General features: G+C 53.2%; 6 protein-coding genes across 6 annotated transcripts; 2 read left to right on the plus strand and 4 right to left on the minus strand.

Moving 5' to 3' along the window:
* Window positions 1-167: 167 nt before the first annotated feature.
* On the minus strand, window positions 168-4425 carry CCOS01_04174 (phospholipid-translocating P-type ATPase; the record flags this gene model as incomplete). The annotated part of the gene is made up of 2 exons (XM_060452356.1): window positions 168-612; window positions 677-4425. 2 exons carry the CDS (start codon window positions 4423-4425, stop codon window positions 168-170), a joined length of 4194 nt encoding a protein of 1397 aa, XP_060316314.1.
* Window positions 4426-6587: 2162 nt separating this feature from the next.
* Window positions 6588-7304, minus strand: CCOS01_04175 (cutinase; the record flags this gene model as incomplete). The annotated part of the gene is made up of 1 exon (XM_060452357.1): window positions 6588-7304. The coding sequence occupies one exon, from the start codon at window positions 7302-7304 to the stop codon at window positions 6588-6590; it is 717 nt and encodes a 238-aa protein (XP_060316315.1).
* Window positions 7305-10168: 2864 nt separating this feature from the next.
* Window positions 10169-12745, plus strand: CCOS01_04176 (uncharacterized protein; the record flags this gene model as incomplete). Its single annotated transcript, XM_060452358.1, has 4 exons — window positions 10169-11645; window positions 11696-11773; window positions 11826-11998; window positions 12050-12745. 4 exons carry the CDS (start codon window positions 10169-10171, stop codon window positions 12743-12745), a joined length of 2424 nt encoding a protein of 807 aa, XP_060316316.1.
* A 1203-nt stretch (window positions 12746-13948) lies between these two features.
* On the plus strand, window positions 13949-14616 carry CCOS01_04177 (uncharacterized protein; the record flags this gene model as incomplete). The annotated part of the gene is made up of 2 exons (XM_060452359.1): window positions 13949-14356; window positions 14443-14616. 2 exons carry the CDS (start codon window positions 13949-13951, stop codon window positions 14614-14616), a joined length of 582 nt encoding a protein of 193 aa, XP_060316317.1.
* A 258-nt stretch (window positions 14617-14874) lies between these two features.
* Window positions 14875-17052, minus strand: CCOS01_04178 (uncharacterized protein; the record flags this gene model as incomplete). Its single annotated transcript, XM_060452360.1, has 4 exons — window positions 14875-15950; window positions 16008-16179; window positions 16243-16285; window positions 16664-17052. 4 exons carry the CDS (start codon window positions 17050-17052, stop codon window positions 14875-14877), a joined length of 1680 nt encoding a protein of 559 aa, XP_060316318.1.
* Window positions 17053-17799: 747 nt separating this feature from the next.
* Window positions 17800-18678, minus strand: CCOS01_04179 (Zn-dependent hydrolase; the record flags this gene model as incomplete). The annotated part of the gene is made up of 1 exon (XM_060452361.1): window positions 17800-18678. The coding sequence occupies one exon, from the start codon at window positions 18676-18678 to the stop codon at window positions 17800-17802; it is 879 nt and encodes a 292-aa protein (XP_060316319.1).
* Between the last annotated feature and the right edge of the window lie 864 nt (window positions 18679-19542).

Below are 19542 nucleotides of genomic sequence, written 5' to 3' on the forward strand. Positions count from 1 at the left end.
TTTTGATGGGTTTACCTCCGCGCTAGACTCGAGGTTGCGAATACATGACTTGTTCCTCCGAACACCCCTGGAATGTCTTTTGTTCAGTTGGATAAGGCAGCTTGCATATTTTCAAGCTATTGAGGAAGTGCATAGAACAGAAGGGGTATCTCTTGCAAAGGAATGACTCAACCCGCCCTCTCAGACTCGCCAACCACAAAATCCTCCTCGCAATCCTCCGCCTCCTCCTCATCACTGGCTAACCTCTTCAGCCTCTCCCTCACAATAGGATCCTTTTCGAGTTCTTGCCAAAGCTCCAAACGCCACTCATCCGCACAAACGTCGTCCTCTTTACGAACCCAAGGCCACCTCCACATCCCCGCGAGGATGAGAGAACGCTGAAGGGTGCGGAAAATGGTCTCCATGAGGATGAAGAGAGTGACCATTACAATCAACGTCAGCCACCATGTCCAATCCCGACCAAAGGTCTTTGAGAAACCATCGCGTACGGCGTAGATTGACGGGGCGCGGGTATAGATCGACGAGAGGAAACCTTGCCAAGCCCACCATCCGGAGAAGGTGAGGAGGAAGCATCCCATCACGACACCCGATTTGTGGTGCGTCTCGAGAATGCTGCGACAGAGTTAGTCTTCATTCTTCACCTTCAGACAAAAAGAAGTGTGCATTTTCCACTTACAAGCACTTGTAGTTAATCCAGACAACGCCAAGAGTGAACGCCAAGTTGCCAACGGCGTAAAGGCCCTGGTCACTCGAGTGCGCAAACCAGACGTAACCCGCCCAGACGCCCCAGTACGCCAACACGCCCTGGATTGCCGCTGACAGCATCCAGCCAGCATACTTGGCCAGGTTTAGACCCATGTTTCGCTGACCGTACACATAAAGCTCGGGAACGGCAAGCAAGGTATCTGCGCTGAGGTCTTGTTCCCAGATCCCAAGACAGATGACGCACAGACTGGTGAACAATGTGTTGAAGACAGTCAAACTAGCCATTTCGTACAATGAAGTACCCGTATAACCGTTGTAGCGCTGATACAGGGCCGTGGGGAGGTAGAAGAACATCTCCTTCCAGAAAGTACACAATATGAACTTGGCCGTACGCACGTAGTTCCATCGACCGTGCACGAGAAGTAGTCGCTGAAGGTATCTGAATTGAGCGATGGCATAGTCGGCTACTCGAGCAGCTTGTAAACCCTCCTTTCCAGAGATGCCGACGCCGACGTGGCTAGCAGAGATCATTGCCAAGTCGTTGGCGCCGTCACCAATAGCAAGTGTAAGACCGTGGCCCATTCGACCTTTCAGCTTTCGTAGCTGGGAGCGAACAGTCTTGACCATCAACGCCTTCTGCGCCGGAGAGGCTCGACAGCAAATGACAGAGTCGACAAAGGGGACCACCGAGTAGAACTGGGCTGTCAAGTCGTCCGACTTCTCGATCGTCGCCAGGGTCTGCCCGTCGATAACGACAACACTGTGGATACAGCCAGAGTGCAAATCTTCGGACAGTGCCACGAGCTGGCCCTGAAGGTCTCCCTTAGTGACGTCCAGAGTGTACAGATCGGACACTGGTTGGCAGATGCGGGTTGAATGGGCAATGTTGATGGCTGTTTCACGTTTGTCGCCTGTCAACATCCAGATCTTGATGTTCGCCCTCCGCAACTTGTCAATGGTTTCCGGAACGCCCTGTTGAAGCTTGTCTTCAATCGCCGAAGCACCGACGAGGTTGAAGGACTGCTCGATCGTTTCCGCTGCAGCCTCGATCTTGTCTTGGCGATCCGTCAAGCTGGTAGATGCGGCGTCGAATGCTTTCTTCCAGGTGAGGTAGTCCTGCTCCGAGATGAACTTTTGCGCGAAAAGCAGCGTCCGTAGGCCTTCGGTGGCAAAATCGTCGAGATGCTTGAAACATCTGGTAAAAATGGTCGAGTCGTCGGCGATGGCGGGTTCGTCAAGGAAGGCGAATTTTTCGGGCGTTTGGTATGGCAAAGTGGGAGAAGAACCCCCCGAAGCTTCGAAAGAAGTCGTGCGGATGTTGATGGACGGCCGCAAGAAGTCGCTCGACTTGCGCAATTTGCTCGTCTCGAAAGACTGGCTGCGGTCCATAGGGGGCCGAACACTCGGGCCTGGGGTACCGCGTGCGATTCCGATGCTTCTTCGCAAAGACATGCTAGCGCGACCACCAATGCTGATTCTCGGCTCATGCTGTTCACTTTTGCGCAAAAGTTCGCGTTCAAGGTCCGCGCTTTGCCTCACATCCTGGGCCTTTTGCAACGCCATGCTAGCCATCTTGAGTCTCGGCAAGATCACCGAGTCCGCACCTTTGCAGATAATGCAAATCCGACCATCGGGATACCGCACGACAATAGACATCCTCTTCCGATGGCTACTGAACTCGATGACATCCAAGATCTGGAATGTCATGTGTTTGGTTGCATCACTGGCTTCCGAGCTCTGTCGTAAGGTGATGTTTGACGAAGTCCGCGAAACAACAGTATAGCCGAGCTCTTGTGCTGCCTTAACCATGGCCAGCTCGTCTGGAGAAGAAGACTGATATTCGACCTCACCGTTGCGGATTTCCGGGAGGCAGGTATGACAGAGTGCCATTGCAAGGATGTAGTCTTTTGCCCTTCTCGCAAACAGAGAATGAGGCCTCAGGGCAATGAACTCTAGAAGATCGCTGGTAGTGACGTCGGGCTGCACATGGTCCGGACGGCCCGTGGATCTCCACTGGGAAGACGATCTTCGCGTAGACGGCGCTCGTGAGCGAGCCATCGATGGTCTGCCGAGAGTCGCTGGAGATTGAACGTAGTCGTCTACGATGGCATCGGTTCGAATGTGCTGGGTTGAAATGCGCGGGATCCCCTTAGCCTCAAACAGGGTGTCTACAGAGCTGTTGTTTTCGCTATCGCCATCTGCAACTTCGACGTCCGGTTGGTGCAGCCAAGCTGTGCCGGCAATGCTCAGTTTGCGGAACTTCATCACGTTTTCCGTCAGTGTGCCTGTTTTGTCGGTGAAGATGTAGCCGACTTGGCCCAAGTTCTCGAGGATGGTGTTCGTATTGCATCGAGCTGGAGTGTCCGTTTCGGCGTGGTACATCTCGACATCGGAATTGAGCATGAGTAGCTGTCCGACTTTGACGATCTCGAGACTGACGTACAATGCCAAAGGAATGACATTGTTGAACTGGATGATAAAACCAATGATGATTTCGTAGAACTTGACTTCAGCACCACTCAGGTACCATGTCCTTCTCTCCTGCGACCGCTGCCACAATACATATCCCATGGAGCAGCCGACAGAAAGAATAATGACATAGAGCGCCAGGGAAACGACAATCTTGTTGGCTACGGTCTCCAACGCGGGTTTCTTGGCCTTGGGGTGTTGATTAGCATTCATGCGAATCTTGCACTCCTCCCCCGTGTTGACAACGATGCCAATCGCGGACGCCGTATTTCTCAGAATACTGCCTCTGTATATAACCTCGGCGGAAGTCAGTGGTAGCGACTTTCCATTGACAGTCACTCGACCATCGAACTTGTAAAGATCAGGGTTTGGGTCTTCGACCACAAATTCGGCATCGCAGGCCACGATCTTCTCGACAGAATCGCGTCCTTCCAGTGCAGCCGAAACTTGCTTGCTCTTGAGGTTGGTCTCGCCGTCAAGGGCCATCGTCTCGATATAAGCAAGGCCATTCTCGCCATCGGCATGGAGCAGTACGATATCGGCAGGGACCGGATCGTCTCTTCGTAAGTTGATGAGGTCGCCAACCTCGATGTCACACCATCTCGTTGTTATCCATGGCCCATCATCTACTGCTTGGCCGGCGCCTAGTACTTGGGAGCCTCCCAGGAGAGTGCTTCGAAGCTTAGACTGCCAGGTCTGCGAGCTAGTGTTGCGATGTTTCGAGTGCTTGAGCACACGCGCTGTCTCCGCGTTCTCCACCTTGTCTAGCCGGTGGCGCTTGAAATCGTCATATCCTTCCTTTGCGACAGTGACCAGAACGAAGAAAAGTAGCGGCAAAATCGTCGTAAAGTTTCCCGTGGTAGAAAGGCCAGGCACGGTCTGCGGGACGCCCACACAGAGGAAATAAAAATTGCCAATTCGGGAAAACTGGAAGAAGAGTTGTTTCGGGATGAAGTCGTAAACAGTGTATCGGGAAGTTCGGATGGTGTTCGAAAGGAAGGGATGCCCGCCTCGTCGTTCGTCCGTTAGGGGCGCATCTTGGTCCAGCTGTAGTGGAATAATGCGGCCATTCTTCGAAGGCGGCAATGTCTTTCGGCCTAGGACAACCTCGTAAAATACACTCTTGCACCACATCACAGCATCGCGCCTCGAATTAGCGCCCAGCCACCGCCCTCTGTCGGGGGCTTCGTCGGGACCGGGCCGCGGCGCATCGCCCACGGTCGGTGGTTCAGTCGTTGGTTTCTCGTTCATCGTAGCGGCGGCATTAATTGAGCGAGTGACAATTGCAAGAGTCGCTTCTTGCGTGATGGATCATTTCCGTGCGAAAAATGAGCGGTCGCATCGGTTCGGATCCTACGGAGATCGTAAGGGTGCAGCAAATTTGAACGCAGCACTCGAGATCATCCGATTTTCTCAACGAGGCCTCACGTCCAGAGCAGAGAGTTCGACGATGCGCACTGCCATTCTGGTGTTTCCCCGGCCAAGTTCGATGACAGGAGAGGAAAACCCATGGGGAGCGGCAATGGAGAAGAAACAGCGGGCACCGAGTTCGTCATTAACGTCCTGCATCTCGCGCAAAGGTGGGCTGCCAAGGAAAACTGGCGAAATTACATAGAGGGAGCAGGCGTAATCGGTGGCTAAAGATATCAATCAGCGACGATTCTCCAGGGCAGAAATCAGCGGGCGGATTCCCCGTTGGTACCATTATCCCGTGTTGATCTCCCCACGTGGTGGGCACACTGGCCGGGGTTCTCGCTGGTCATTGATGGATATTTGTGGTGGGCATTGCTGCTAGTGCAAGTGTGCATTCTCGGACTCGATTGATTAGATCGAGCGGCCAGGCCATTCTGATTGAAGTCGACCGAAGGTTCTTCTAGAGTTCGAAAAGAAGCTCGACGCCGTCATCTGCCAGCTGCCAGTGAAGTCTTTTCCCCACGTGCGGTGCATGTGGTGATGGGCGAAAGCTTAAGGTTGCGCTCACTCACCTTCCAAAGCAGCGGCGCCAAGAAAGCAACGAGCTGACGCCAGGGATGAACTCCGTCCAACGCATGGCTTGGCTTCGGACACACTGCTCGAAGCGTCGCTAGCCGCGAACCGGTCAACCGGACCCGAACTGTCTGGCCTTGTTCCATCTCGAAGTCTTGTTTAGGTAGATCGGCGCAACGGGTGGCTGATGGAATAAATTCTGCTAGGCGGCTCCGCGTATTGGTGACAATCATGTTCCCCCCCGTTCCCGTCCACGTTGATCCGCGGATCCCACAGCAAGCAACATCGAGGCCCCGTGCGTCCGGAGAAAACAAGGCGTCCGAGGTGCGAATGGCAAAGGTCGAGCACGGATGCCATCTGGAGTCTTCAGACTTTCACCCGGCCAGCCCTGGGAGTGTAAGGCCACGCTCCAGCCTATCCCTCTCCGACGAGCGTCATACGAGGGCAGAAAGTTCGGGCGAAAGCTGAACAGGCAATACCCTTTGTCGCAACGTCGCACATTGGTGGAGTATCACGCACACACAATTCTCATGGCCGCCTTGAAGAGGAATGGTGGCCTTTGATGGAGGTTAATCGCTGCCGGCGCCGTCGGCATGTGTTTATCATTTCCAGCAGAGCGCCTCTATGCATTGCCGACGGGAGAATCGATGATACCTTCATCCCATCTGATGTGCTTCGAAGTGCGAACCGGAGATGAAAAATCGAACAAGGCATCGGGGAGACAGAGGAGTTGAAGGTTTGACGGTTGATGGAGGTAAAGCAGCGGGATGTCAGAAGATGCCGCACCACAGTGCGACGAGCTGTGCCTCTGCCTGAGTCATTAGGCGCGGCAGGGCCGGATATCCCAGAGGTACGTACAGTGTCACCACAATGCTGACTTACGTAAGCACTGTACGTCAACGTCCTCCTCCGCCTCCTCGTCTCCTGCCCGTCGCCTGCCCGTCGCCAGCATAACCCCGTCCTTCTGAATCCCGAAATGCCGGGCCCTTCATTCATTCACTGTCACAGAGCACAGCACACATTTTTCAAGATGGAGCACAAGGTTCGGAGAATTTTCTTCTTTATTACACATCGATCAACGAGTGTATGGGGCGCGTCTTGGCTGCCCATCTCCCATGAATCTGTACCCAGCCTCAGGTAAAGTACCATGGCGAACCCAAGCTCTCACCGGATATTCCGTCGCCAGAATACCAAATCCAGGAGGCGTGGTAGCTAATTATTGCACTGTTTCAAAACACACTCAAATGCCTTTCCCAAATATGTGAACTGTAGAAATGGATATCTCTTTATGCCTGTAGAGAGAAGTAGAAACAAGAAGAAAAAATAAGGCCGCCGCTCAATGCATGCAAAGCCACAGTGTGTACATGGATACTCATGAAATGTTCCCCCTAGTTCCGCCTCATAAACATGACAATCGTGATATGCGTCTACTTGCGCCTCTGCGCGCCAGCTGCAGTGAGCTTCTGGTTGATGAAGTCGGCCATGTTGCCAGCCTGGTTGCCGTAGGACAGATGAGCCGGCAGAATGGTGAGGGTTCCCTTGCAGACGGCATCGCCCTGGGCGCAGATGATCTTGGTCTTGGACTTGGGGAAGTTGGGAATCTGAGCCTTGTCCTGGGTGTTCTGGGTGTCGCCGAACATGAAGGCCGCGACGATCTGGTCCTTCTGGGCCTGGGGCAAGTCCTCGACAGCGCGGTGAGTGACGGCGGCACCTTGGCTGTAGCCGCCGACGACCATCATGGAGTTGGGGCACTGGCTGTTGACTTCGCCAATGATCTTCTTCATCTCCGCAACACCAGCGGGGTCGGCGCCGCCAGGCAAGAAGTTAGTGGAGAGACCAGCGGCATAGTCGACTCCCTCAACGGCCACGCTCGAGAATTGACCCTTGACGTTGTTGGCGGTTTGAGGGCCGCAAATGGTACCCATGTTGCCGATTTCGGTAGAGCCACGAGCAAAGACCATAATGACGTCTTTGCAACCGCCAGTCGAGAACTCCTTGGCGGTGGAACCGACACGGCCGCGCTGGCGGGCTTCGATATCGCGGGCCTCGATTTCAAGAATGTCACGCTCATCAAGCTCGGGCTCGGAAAGCGTGGGGAACGCAGCCGCGATAGACGCGAGGGCGAGAATGGCGGAGAACTTCATCGTGATGGATTTGAGAAAAGGTCGAAGAGAATGGCTCACAGAGCAGACTGAGATACAGCGTCGCGGAAGAGAATGACTGCCACCGGGGCTTGGAATGTAAGCGAGCTGAGTGCTGCGTGTTGTAGATGAGATGTGGTGATGATGATGATGAGATGAATAAAGTCAAAGGGTCTGGCCGCAACCTTTATACAGAGAGTTTCTGCACGTCAACCCACGCCGTTGGGCTGTTGTTGAGATGACGATTAGTGCAAACCTCCGCCTCGGCCGTTGTTGGCGTTTCCACATCAACTCACTTTCGTCCCATAGCTCCCAACGTCCGGGCCAGTCGCATCTCTCGAATCAACTCGAGTAAGCAAGAGACGTCCCCGAAGGTGTCCCTTGGCGTGTAAGATGCATCTGGGGTCGATGGGATCTCCTGAGGCGCAGGTCGAGGTGGACTGTCCAGATCGCAAGTCTGTCCGTTTTGGGAAACACGACTCCCTTCCCGGAGGAGCACGGTCGCAGGTCTCCAGGATGCGGCAGCCAAGCCATCGGGAAGACCACTCCACAACGCCATCCCGTTGGATTTCCCCTGGCTAGTGGCGCATCCAGCATGTAGCCTGATCGATGTCGTTTATCGGAGATCCAAAGGGCGGGAGGCAGGATCGAGTGGACCGAGGCATGGCTTGCTTGATTTCTCTTCGGTAGCCTAAATCCGATAAGGTCGAGAGCCCCTCATGCTTGATTCATTCGGGGAGGAGGACCGCCGTTTCGCAGATATTGTTTTAGAGAACGACCCAGCATCGACAAGGCTCGGGGACTAGGGGAATTGAATGTAGAACTCTATCATTCGGGCCTCATGCAGCCGAAGGCCTCGGATGGGCCTCGTACTATCCAACATAACGAACGACAAGAAGGTCAACATTCATCAGCTCAGGAATAAGAAAAGCATAAGTGAGATGTGACGTGCCGTTGTGGTTGCTGTCAGCACAACGTTCACGCAGCTAAGCGTAAAGCTTCTCGACTCCAGATGCCCAGAGAAAGCTAGAAAAGTAAAAGAAAGTACCTGCCCTCGTGACAGTGAACGCTAGATTGAGACTGACCAAAATCAGGCTTCACGGGCTTCAGACCAGCCAGCTGTCAGTGACCCTCCCACACGATGTCTCTGCCACTGAGGGGAAACCAAAGAAAGAGAGAGTAAAGGGAAAGGGTGATCCATCAACCACGAGGTCCCCTGCCACGAGAACGGCGCTTGTCGATAAAAGTGTAGCTTGCGAACTTGACGGCGTCCGTTGTGGACCGCTTGAGTTGGGAGGAACAGGATACGTTCTAGAAGTTCCAACCTGAAACTTGAGATGACCGGATCGAAACGAGAAACTGATCACAAAGCAGACTCCTGAACAAGGATGAGCCCGAAGGTTTTTTGGCGACTCAGAGCCCGCGCTGCCTACTACCAGCGCTTCGCTCTGACAGGTAAGACTTCACGCTCTCATCCCGGGTCTGACGTCTGGTGTGGTGGGCTTCGGCCGGCTCGGGGAGGTCAAGTCAAATCCTCTTTTGGGCTGGAGAAGAAAGAAGGTCTCGCCGCTTGACACTTGTCAGAGGACCGAGCGTAATGTCAGACAACGGGATTCGGACGCGGGAAACACAGAGTTCTGGACCCCGAGAAGGCAGACGAAATAAAGAAAATGGAGATGGGCTGTTCTGGCTCATTGAAGGGATTCCGACCGGACGGTGAGCAAAAGCAAGAAGATGTCAAAAACGTCTGCTTGCTCCGCCGTGGGTCAGTCAACGGTGCAGTCGCAGAGGAATGGAGATTAAACAAAATGAAAAAGATGTGAAATCCATCCGTCAAAGCACCCCGAATAAGAAAGACCTGCGAGAGGGTTGAGACATGCTCCCTTGCGCCGATCCGACAGTTTGGTTGATTGATTCTTATCATAAATGGGAGGAGAGAGCAGAAATTCTACTGGATTCATGGGCGGTTCAGCTCCTCTGGTGCACCAATGAGTCGACAGCGGCGATGCAGTGTTTATGGGCCGAGGTTGAGGTCTAACAGGTAAGGTTGATTCCCTGCCGATGTCAGGGGAAGATGAGACGTAACAGGCCTCAGAGGAGCTCCGTGCGCCGGGACGGAAGAACAAGCCAGGAACGACAGCGGGGACTCGGCGGCTTGCAGTGGAGCCATCCGGATCCGGGCGGTCTAAAACAGGTCCCCGCTCGGCTCCGATACGGCATGACTCCAGGGTCACGTGTATGGACCGGAACGGTACAATATTGCTTCCGGTAACCCCACTTGGGGATTAGAAGAAGGGAAGGAAAGAAGGACGGGAAGGGACCTGAGTGACGTCGGTCGGACCTTCTGCACCTGGGGACCCTGGATCTCCGGCAAAACTCTGGCCAAAAGTCGCCCGCTCTCTTTCCTGCTGTCAGTCACTCGTCGTACCTTAGCGTGTGAGCGTTCGAGCGTGCAGTTCCAGGCCCGCCACACCCCACGAATTGTGGGGATCTCTACCGTTGCACACCAACATTCTCAGCCTTCTCTCCGCCGTTACACGGCCAACCCACTGCTACCTTGGACTGCTGATCCCATTCCCGTGATAGCTCAGCAACACACCTCCCACCGATAACCTTCAAACACCTCCCATCTGCAGCCAGGGTCTTTGATCTGCTGATTCTCGATCTTTGCTTCCATTCTACACCGAGCCACGGCCCTCACAGCTCGACTAATCCCACCGCCACACCTGCATGTCAGCGACTGTTCCTCCCTCCGCCTTTTGCTGAGCTCGAGCCTCGCCTCCCCCAAACCGACGCCGAACCCCGCTGCTCGGCTTGACTAGAGCTCACCAAAAACGAACAACGATATTCCACGATATCTGTGGTGTATGTCTTCTACAGATCCCACAGATCACTCCTCCGGCCTCTCTGGCGCCCCCCAGAATGATACTGCCGCCGCCCAGGTGACGAGCGCCGAGACCGCGGGGTCCAAGGCTGAAACGGAGCTGCTCAAGCTTGACAACCATGTTGAAGACAAACAGCCCGTGCTGTCAGCAAAAGCAGCAGGCAAACAACAAGCGACCGATGATCTGATCGATTTTGGCGAAGACGCTCCGGTCACAACGACCACCACGAAAGATGACCCAAGCGTGGGCGATAAATCTCACAAGGACTCGCCCAAGATCGTGTCCAAACCTGCTCCCGTGACAATTCCGGAACCGATGACTTCGTCGATAGCGACCTTGAAGCCCACGAGTCCTCTCCCTGCCGAGACTGCCACACAGTTTCTTACTATCGAGTCCACTACATATGTCGATCCAACACCTCCAACCCCGAGAACATCCCAGCCTCCCTCTCGAACCCCCTCAAATGCCAAACGCCGACCTACCTCTGCATCCCCTACACGATCTGATGCCGGCTACGACGAGCGCAGATATGCAAGCGAAGATGAGCAAGAGAATGGGTCGCGATCCGAAATCCAGAGTATCATGGAGCAGTTTACTGGCGACGGTGGGGGTCCTGGAGCTGAAGAAGTCATGAGCCCGAGGCTGGAGATTGCTTCGCCTATGCTAGGTAGCCCTGGCATACAGCATCCACCTCGAAAGTCTAGCCTCGAGCCACTGGTACCCTCACTGTCACACCAGGTACAGGAGCTTCAGGGTCTAAGAATACAATCAGCCTCCCCAGCTAGCATGTTCTCCAAAGAAAGAGCACCTGATGACCAAGGGCCGCCAGTGCCTCCTAAAGACGGGCCACCGGCGACACCAGCGCGGTCCCACGATGATCGGCAGATGAGCATCGACTCCCAGATGTCTCCTGGTATGCCCGTACATAGGCCGCCACCCCCTGAACCCGAGCCAGAGCCGGCGCTGCCATTCGACTTCCATCGGTTCCTAGAACAACTACGAAACAAGAAGGCGGACCCAGTCGCTAGATACCTCAAGTCCTTTTTATCAGAGTTTGGAAAGCGACAGTGGATGGTACACGAGCAAGTCAAAATCATCAGTGACTTCCTCGCCTTCATTGCCAACAAGATGGCGCAATGTGAAGTGTGGCGAGACGTTTCCGACGCAGAGTTTGACAATGCTCGTGAAGGAATGGAGAAGCTGGTCATGAATAGGCTCTACACACAGACATTCTCACCGGCGATTCCTCCTCCACAGCCTATACCTGGGGCGAAGCCGAAAAGACGAGGCGGGGAGCGACCAATGGGGCCTGGCCGGCGTGGTCAACACCAAGAGGACGTGGAACGAGATGATATCTTGACACAAAAGATCAACATTTATGCCTGGCTTCGGGAGGAGCACCTTGACATACCGCCAGCCGGTGATAGCGGCAAGCGATTTTTGAAGCTCGCCCAACAAGGTACCTACTCGTTCAATGTCAACATAGCTCTGACCGCTGACTGTGCAAAGAAATCCTTAAGATCAAGTCATATCGAGCGCCGCGAGACAAGATCATTTGCGTATTGAACTGTTGCAAAGTTATCTTCGGTATGTCGCTATTCTTCATCATGTCGCTACTTTGGGGACTGATCTTTGATAGGCCTGCTCAAGCACTCGAAGTCGGACTCTTCAGCCGACTCGTTTATGCCCCTCCTCATCTATGTTGTCCTCCAAGCCAACCCCGAACATCTGGTGTCAAATGTTCAGTACATTTTGCGGTTCCGAAACCAGGAGAAGCTGGGTGGTGAAGCCGGATACTACCTTTCATCACTGGTAGGTCACATTGTGACTGTAGCTACGCTACACAATGCTTACGTGACGTAGATGGGTGCCATTCAGTTTATCGAGAATATGGATCGGACAACCTTAACCATCACCGACGAAGAGTTCGAGAAGAACGTCGAAGCAGCGGTATCTGCGATCGCTGAAAAACACCGTCTTGACTCGCCCGCTGTTGTTCAAGAACCCGTCTTCTCGGAGAAGTCATCAACCGGGTACCAGACCGGGGAATCTTCGACGAGGCCTTCCCTAGACATCATGGGAGAGTCGTCCACACCCCGTCGATCGACGTCATCGAACGAAGGCGGAAAAGAATCAGACGACCAAGCTCCCATAACAGGGCTTCTTCGTTCCATACAGAAGCCTCTTAGCACAATCGGCCGCATGTTTTCGGATGAGCCGTCACCTGCGCCGCCTGTACCTAGTAACGCATCAAGACCGACGTCGAGGCCGCGAGAATCCTCCGAGCGACTGTCGCCTAGGCCGAGCGCCGAGATATCACCCGATGGGCGGCCACCATCTTCCCGTCACCACTTGTCAGCGGAAGAAGCTGCAGCGAGGCAGGCAAGCGCCGAAGTTGCTGAAGCTCAGCGTTTGAGCAGGGTAGAGCACAATAACGTTGTCGAGACTCTGCAAGGGATGTTTCCCGATCTTGACAGGGAGATCATTTCGGACGTGGTACACCAGAAACAGGGAAGAGTCGGGCAAGCTGTCGATGCCTGCTTGGCCCTGTCCACTTGAGGATAAGGCATAGTTATCAATAAAGTTATCGCATCCTCTTGACGATCTAAGAACCGTTTCTCAGCCGGGTACATGAGTGACGTTGATTTTGCGCAGCACTTGCTTCCCACATCGATCAAGTTTTCACCGTTACACGAGTGGCTAGCTGAGCGCGAGGCTCCACGATTCAATTCACCTCTCAAAGAGCCCTGAAGGCGTCCCTGGGGGTCCGTGGCGTATCAGGTCCGGTCCGCACCGCACCAAGGGAGGGAAGCAAGGGGAATGGTGGCGTGTGGTATTGCTATGCGTGGGCTCACGTGGATTCAACCGCTGGAATGTGAGCAGGTTACACGGTCTGGACGGTTCATGTTACACCCGACCCTGCTACCCGGTTTGCTGGCACACGGTTTTTGCCAAGTATCAACATGCCGGTAGAGGCTACTTTGACCTGGAATACGAGCCGGCGGGTTTGTCAACATTTAGCTTCAAGCATCATTCAAAGGGAGCAAAGAGTCCGAGAAGACCCACCGTATTAACTCACTTTGGATGGCAGGCATCGTGAAAATGGAGCGAGCTATTCAGGGCTGAAGCGGTTTGGAACGCAGATTTGCTTGCCTCCTTGCCAATTTAGTCCAAGAAAGACTGAATCCTGGACCGAATTGCCCAGGATTCAGGGTCCAAGGTCTGATCGAGACACAGACTGGAACCTGGATTAGAATTAACGTCTCAACCGTTCACGATGAGGGCCTCTCCCGCAATTTTAATCCGCCGTGATCATCATTTCTCTTTTTGCCTCCTCTCCGTGCCTTACCATCTCCCCCCCTCTCTGGTCGGCCCTCGAGTCGGACCTTGGGCGCGAGAGGCGTTCATATCGGATGATGTGCTAGACGCGTTTTGTTATGTAGTTCCATGCCAAGAACTGAACCGAGTTCGAAAGGACTCAGCCCAATTTGATGATGTTCCGAAGCAGCTGAGCCGGATTTCGATTCCATGTGATGCCATCTAGGTTACCACGGCCCGATCAAATACCTGGCCAGATCCTCCGGCTCCCTGGCGCCCCTCAGCTCAGGATCTCCTCTGTATGTCAAATCTTTTGCAAGTTACCGCCTGTCAATGGTACTCCAACTCAGGCATACCTAGCCACCCTCGCTTTCGCACCAGAGGGAGGGCACTGCTGTGAACCGTTGGTCTACTTTTACGACCTTCTGTTAATCATAACTGAGCATGCACATACCTAAGTTCGAGATCCTGGCCGCCGGCCTGGGACTCATATCACCCGTCGTTCACGCAGTAACACAGGCCTCACCACAGTACAACTTTATCTACGGCGCCTGCGGCAAGATCACGAACTTCGCTTCAGTCTTTCCCTATGTCACCTCTTACGAACAAGGCGATGTCATCGGCTGCCAGAGCGATTGCAGCTCCTACGGCTCTGCGTTCTCTGCTACAGGAAACGACGGAGGTCAGCAGTGCTGGTGTTCGGATCCTAACACCCCGAACAGCTCACCGAGTCCTCTTCTCGCATCGGTGCCAAACCCCAACGCCGCTCTTTGCAACGTTGCTTGCGTCAACAACAATACATACGCTTGTGGAGGAACTTATGGGAGCGATGTCATCTATAATGTCTATGGGGTTCGCCAATTTGCTTACCAGTCTACCACTACATCATCAACCTCCACTAGCACGTCCAGAACTTCGACATCGACGTCCTCTACTAGAACCACAACGACCACAACGACCAGCAGCAGCTCCACAAGGTCTACGACTACCTCTTCCTCGACGTCTTCCACGCGGACTTCGACTTCAACCACCACAAGTGCGGCACCAACCACCACCCTCCAACACAGAGCTCCTCGCTTCCGTTACAGCTACAGAGGGTGCGGTGCCATTAGCAACTTTGGTATTGTCGGAACAAACTACGTTTACGCGATTGGCAACACTACACAGTGCCAGCAGAGCTGTAGTTCTTTCGGGTCAAACTTTGCTTTCATAGGCGGTTACCAACAGTGCTATTGTTCCACCCCGAGTCCGAGTTCTTCTCAGGATATCAATCCCATCTTCTCGACTGGACCCGATGATAACCTGTGCACGACATCCTGTTACTTTGATACTGGATACTCTTGTGGTGGTCCAAGTACTGGAACTGTCATCTACGAGGTGTTTGCAGTGAGGGCTCTCGGGGCCTCATCTTCGAGTTCGTCCTCGACCTCTACTACTTCAAGTTCATCGTCGACCTCAAGTACAACGACTACCACCAGCTCCTTCAGCTCCTCTTCTAGTTCGTCGTCGTTGTCGTCAAGTGGGAATTCGACCACTAGCACGACATCCAGTACCTCAACGTCCTCCAGCAGGTCATCAACGACCACAACGACTTCGTCATCGAGTAGCTCGTCCACGAGCTCCTCCTCCTCCTCATCTTCTTCCTCCCGCTCGTCGTCGTCATCATCATCATCTACGCGTTCCTCGACAACTTCAACCAGCACAAGCTCGTCTTCTACTTCGTCGATCACCTCATCCCCTTCTTCAAGCCCCAGCAGCTCCAGAACGAGTACATATTCCAACTCGACGATCTCTTCAACTACATCCAGCTCAAGCTCTAGCAGTTTCACGACATCTTCTAGTTCTTCGAGGTCTTCGAGCACGACAAGCTCGTCAACCTCCTCGTCGAGTTCATCCATCACCCTCTCTCCTACGTCGTCTGCAACGAGTAGCAGTAGTTCAAGCAGCTCCAGGCCTTCTAGCACGTCGACCTCTATGAGTCCGTCATCGTCATCATCCTCGTCTAGCAGTACGACAAGCTCAAGCACTACAAGCAGCTCCAGCTCCAGCGCTGCGGTCCCATCAACCTCGCCTTTTTCAACCACAAGCTCCTCAAGCTCTACAAGCTCATCAAGTAGTTCAACAAGGTCTTCAACGTCCTCAACGTCAACCTCTCTTACGGTGCCTTTCCCCTTCACAAACACATCCAGGATTGCTTCGACCACCTTCACCCCGGAACCTAGCCCAAGCACGAGCACAACGAGCACACCCGTGACTTTGCCCCCAGTACTGCCGTCTAGCTCCACCACGGTCATCACCTTGCCTTCAACCACCTTGACAAGCATTTTATCGCTGCCGCCATCGGTGACTCCCGCCATCTCTAGTTCGAGTGCATCAAGCTCGTCCACGACTGCCCCTTCAAGCTCCCGGTCCACGACGACATCGAGCTTCTCTTCATCCGCCCCGCCTTCCGCATCGTCTACTCAGTTGTCGACCTCCTTGTCTACGGTTTTGCCCAACTCACTTATCCCGGTCTCTTCGCCAACTTCCTTGACATCCCTATCCACACCTAGCTCGTCGTCAAGCTCGTCAGCGACTGCCTCAACCACCTCTCCGGCACCCTCATCTCCTGCATCATCCTCCCCTTCTGTTACGCCTTCCACCTCTCCGTCAAGTTCACCAGCCTCACCGGCGAGCTCTTCAGACCCTCAGACACCCAGCACCACAACGTTTCCCAGTACTATAACAACGACACCTACCATAACGAGCTCGAATCTCGTGTCCATTGCAACGACCGAGATCCTGCCAAACACGCCAGTGGTCTTCTCTATTGTGATTGGAGGAGGTGCTGGGGCTGCACCTCCTGGATCTGACCCCACTACCACAGCTTAAAGTTGATTGCGTTTCATGGGCTACGTGCAAGTTTTAGTAATGATAACGTGTATGAAATGTTGATTTATCCGATCAAGAGATGACTGGAGAGTCATGTAAGGGGGGCCAATTTCAAGGCTTTGACAACTATCACATGTCGAGAATTGAGACCAGTTCAATTCTTTGGTTTTGCCCAGTACCTTTTGCCTAAACCCAATACAAGGCTTCGATGTTTTGGATCACAATCTAGAAAGCTTCTGAACTTTCAACAAATCTTCCTCATCCGTAACTCGATTCTCCTTTGCCCACTTCTTCTCCATCTCCGACCCCGTCTCAGGCGGCACAAGCCCATTGATCCTCCACAACTCCCTCCTCGCCTCATAAATCCCAGACTCCCATTCGATCCCTTTCGGCTTCAAGATGGGCCTCAGTATATCATCCAGAGCTTTGAAGAAGAAAGCCTCGACCTGCGGGGTATCGAAGCCGCGCGCAATGTGGTAGATGGAGACGGTCGTCAAGGCCTTGGGCGTCTCGCCGCCGGCGTACATGTTTTCAGGGGTGAGCTCGATGAAGTGCGTGTGGCAGTAGAACCCGGGTAGACCGACGCTGGTGTAGAGCTTGGTCATGCCCTCGGCGATTTGTTTCTTTTCGGCGGTGGTGAAGACGCCGGTGTTGCAGTTGAAGACCCATTTGGGCATTTTGAATCGTTTTTGTTGATTTGATTGATAAGATGCTGACGATGATTAACATATGTATGGTTGGCGGCAAACTATATATGTATTTATTATACATTAATCAACACAAATAGTCTTCTTGATATCCAGAATGGCGAGACGCCGGCCGGCTTTCGCTATTATCGGCCGATGCGGGATAATACCGCTCCAGGACGGGATCCGTGCATGCCACGACTGCGAGGCCGATGTATATCAGTAATCAGAGCTTCCGAACCAGCGTCGATCAAGAGATGGTGCTTTGAAACGTCACACCGATGTGCCCTCGCAATGCAAACCCCGCAATCAGGTGTCAATGTTCTACTCGTCTTCGATCATTACGCCAAACAGGATCTATGAACACCGAGGTTCGCGACATTAGTTGATGCTGGATCACAAATACATGGCAAGGAGCAGATATTGGAGACGCGCTGGTGATGCTTTCGAAATTCTCCTGAGTTGCAAACACACATCAACGATATAGTACTTGCTGCTCTTACGTCGGTAAATTGACCAGAAACCTTTACGCGAATGGCGTACGAATTATCGCGCTATCCAGCCCAAGATGGTGCCACTCTACTGTCGCATTTCATTCTTCCGGTGGCATAGCGACGGACATTCACTCTCAAAACGTAAAATTGGCACATTACGACATATCAATCAATCATCATTGACGCATTTAGAATGTAACGGCAACCGTCACTGAATTGTTATCATTCCCTCGCGCGCCTCATCCTAAATACGTGACTCCCTTGGAACCTGGAAGGCACCCATGGCACTCAAACGCGCGGCTCCCGGGTTGAATCTCTCGGGATACATCTTCAATATCTCCACAAACAGCTCCTTCTCGGTCTTAGGGTTCTTTTCGAGGATCTTTCCAAAGTCCTGTATATACTTCTTGGTCGCAGCAAGGTGCCAGATTCCGTCAGTCTCACCCGCCATCTTGTGACCAGCCACAACATAAGCAGGATCAAGCGCCTCAACGATTTCGACTGCCCTGATCCATTCCTCGCGCTTGGCTTTCGTGTTGGCTTCCATCAACATCTGGTGGCACTGCCCATAGACTACATCACCGCAGACGGCGAGTCTAAGGTCGGGGACCCAGAGAACGGTTGAGTCATAGGTGTCAGTATGGCCACACTCAATAGCTTTGAACTCCCAGCGGTTTTCGAGCTTAAAGATTCCACCACTCTTTGGGGACAGAGGCTGTGCGAGAGTGAAGGGGCGGTAGATCTGGCCTGGGAAGCGGGCCTCCCACATTTGCCTGAAAACTTCATCTTCAATCTGCTGCTCCATGCGTTTGATGGTTCCCACCGTAGCGACGGGAACGGCTTCCGGGAAGCGCTTCAGCAGGAGAGGTATGCCGAACCAGTGATCTCCGTGGCCGTGGGTGATGTAGATGTATGAGAGCTTCCGCTTTGGTGCGATGTTCTCGATCCAGGCAATGAGTTCCTCTGTCTGCTTGATAGTGATGGGCGTGTCTATCAAGACAGCTTCGTTTGCCGAGTAGATGAGGGTGCATGAGATTGGGGACCATGTTGCGGTTGCGTTCGAGCCAGGAACTTTGCTGGGAATCGGCGGTGCGACGTAGACGGCGGATCTCAGGTCGGCCATTTCTATATGACTCGGGTTATTGTAGCAGAATGATGGGTGAGTTTACAGCAATGCGAGTGGCTTCTGCGCAGTAGTTCTAGATATCACAGTGGTTTGACGGACGCTTTTATTCGAATGACGGAAGCCAGCTCCAAAGCCGATAGGCCTTTTGAAGACAGCCATCACGCCAACCGAGGATCGAGGCATACTGCATGTTGATTAATCGTTTTTTCAAGCTGAGTGCAGCAGTGTAGATCAGATGGATGATCTAGTGAAGTAACTTTGGATAAGTCGTCAGCTTTTTTTAGCGACCAAGAGTCAAAGCGGGGTTGATTATGTGAGGAATTAGAGCACTGCAAGCAAGCTCCCATCTTGACAAGCCGCACTGACATAGTTCCTCAAAGGGAGGATCAAAGGCAACTCAGCACATATGTGCAAAGGAATTCCTATTCCAAGTTCTGGTGGATAGTCGATAATACCGAAACCCGTCCTACCAAAATGGGTTGGGAATCGGATTCTGGGACCGACGACCCCGCCAAACGCCACTTCTCCAGGTTGTAACATTTGAGAGGGGCACAAGGGAGCTAGAAGCCGAGCTAGATAAGACACTGTAGCCTGAGAAAATATGAGGTTACCTGTAGCACTGCTGAGTTTGATGTCAATTATCTTTGAAGTGTTACTATCTTCATAGCGATATTCTGGAGAAACATGTAAATGCTCAAGCACTTTTCTTCGGGACAATGCATCACATCATGGAGTTAAAGTAATAATAATGCAGCGGTGGGACTGTGCGATCACTGAGAGCCAATGCTCTCGCACAACAGCACATGACTGATCACTGTGTTGACTCCTGTCCAGGTGCTAAAGGCTCTATATGGAAGACCT

This window comes from Colletotrichum costaricense (assembly GCF_030867565.1).
Source record: "Colletotrichum costaricense strain IMI 309622 chromosome Unknown Scaffold_4.1, whole genome shotgun sequence".
Taxonomy (NCBI): domain Eukaryota; kingdom Fungi; phylum Ascomycota; class Sordariomycetes; order Glomerellales; family Glomerellaceae; genus Colletotrichum; species Colletotrichum costaricense.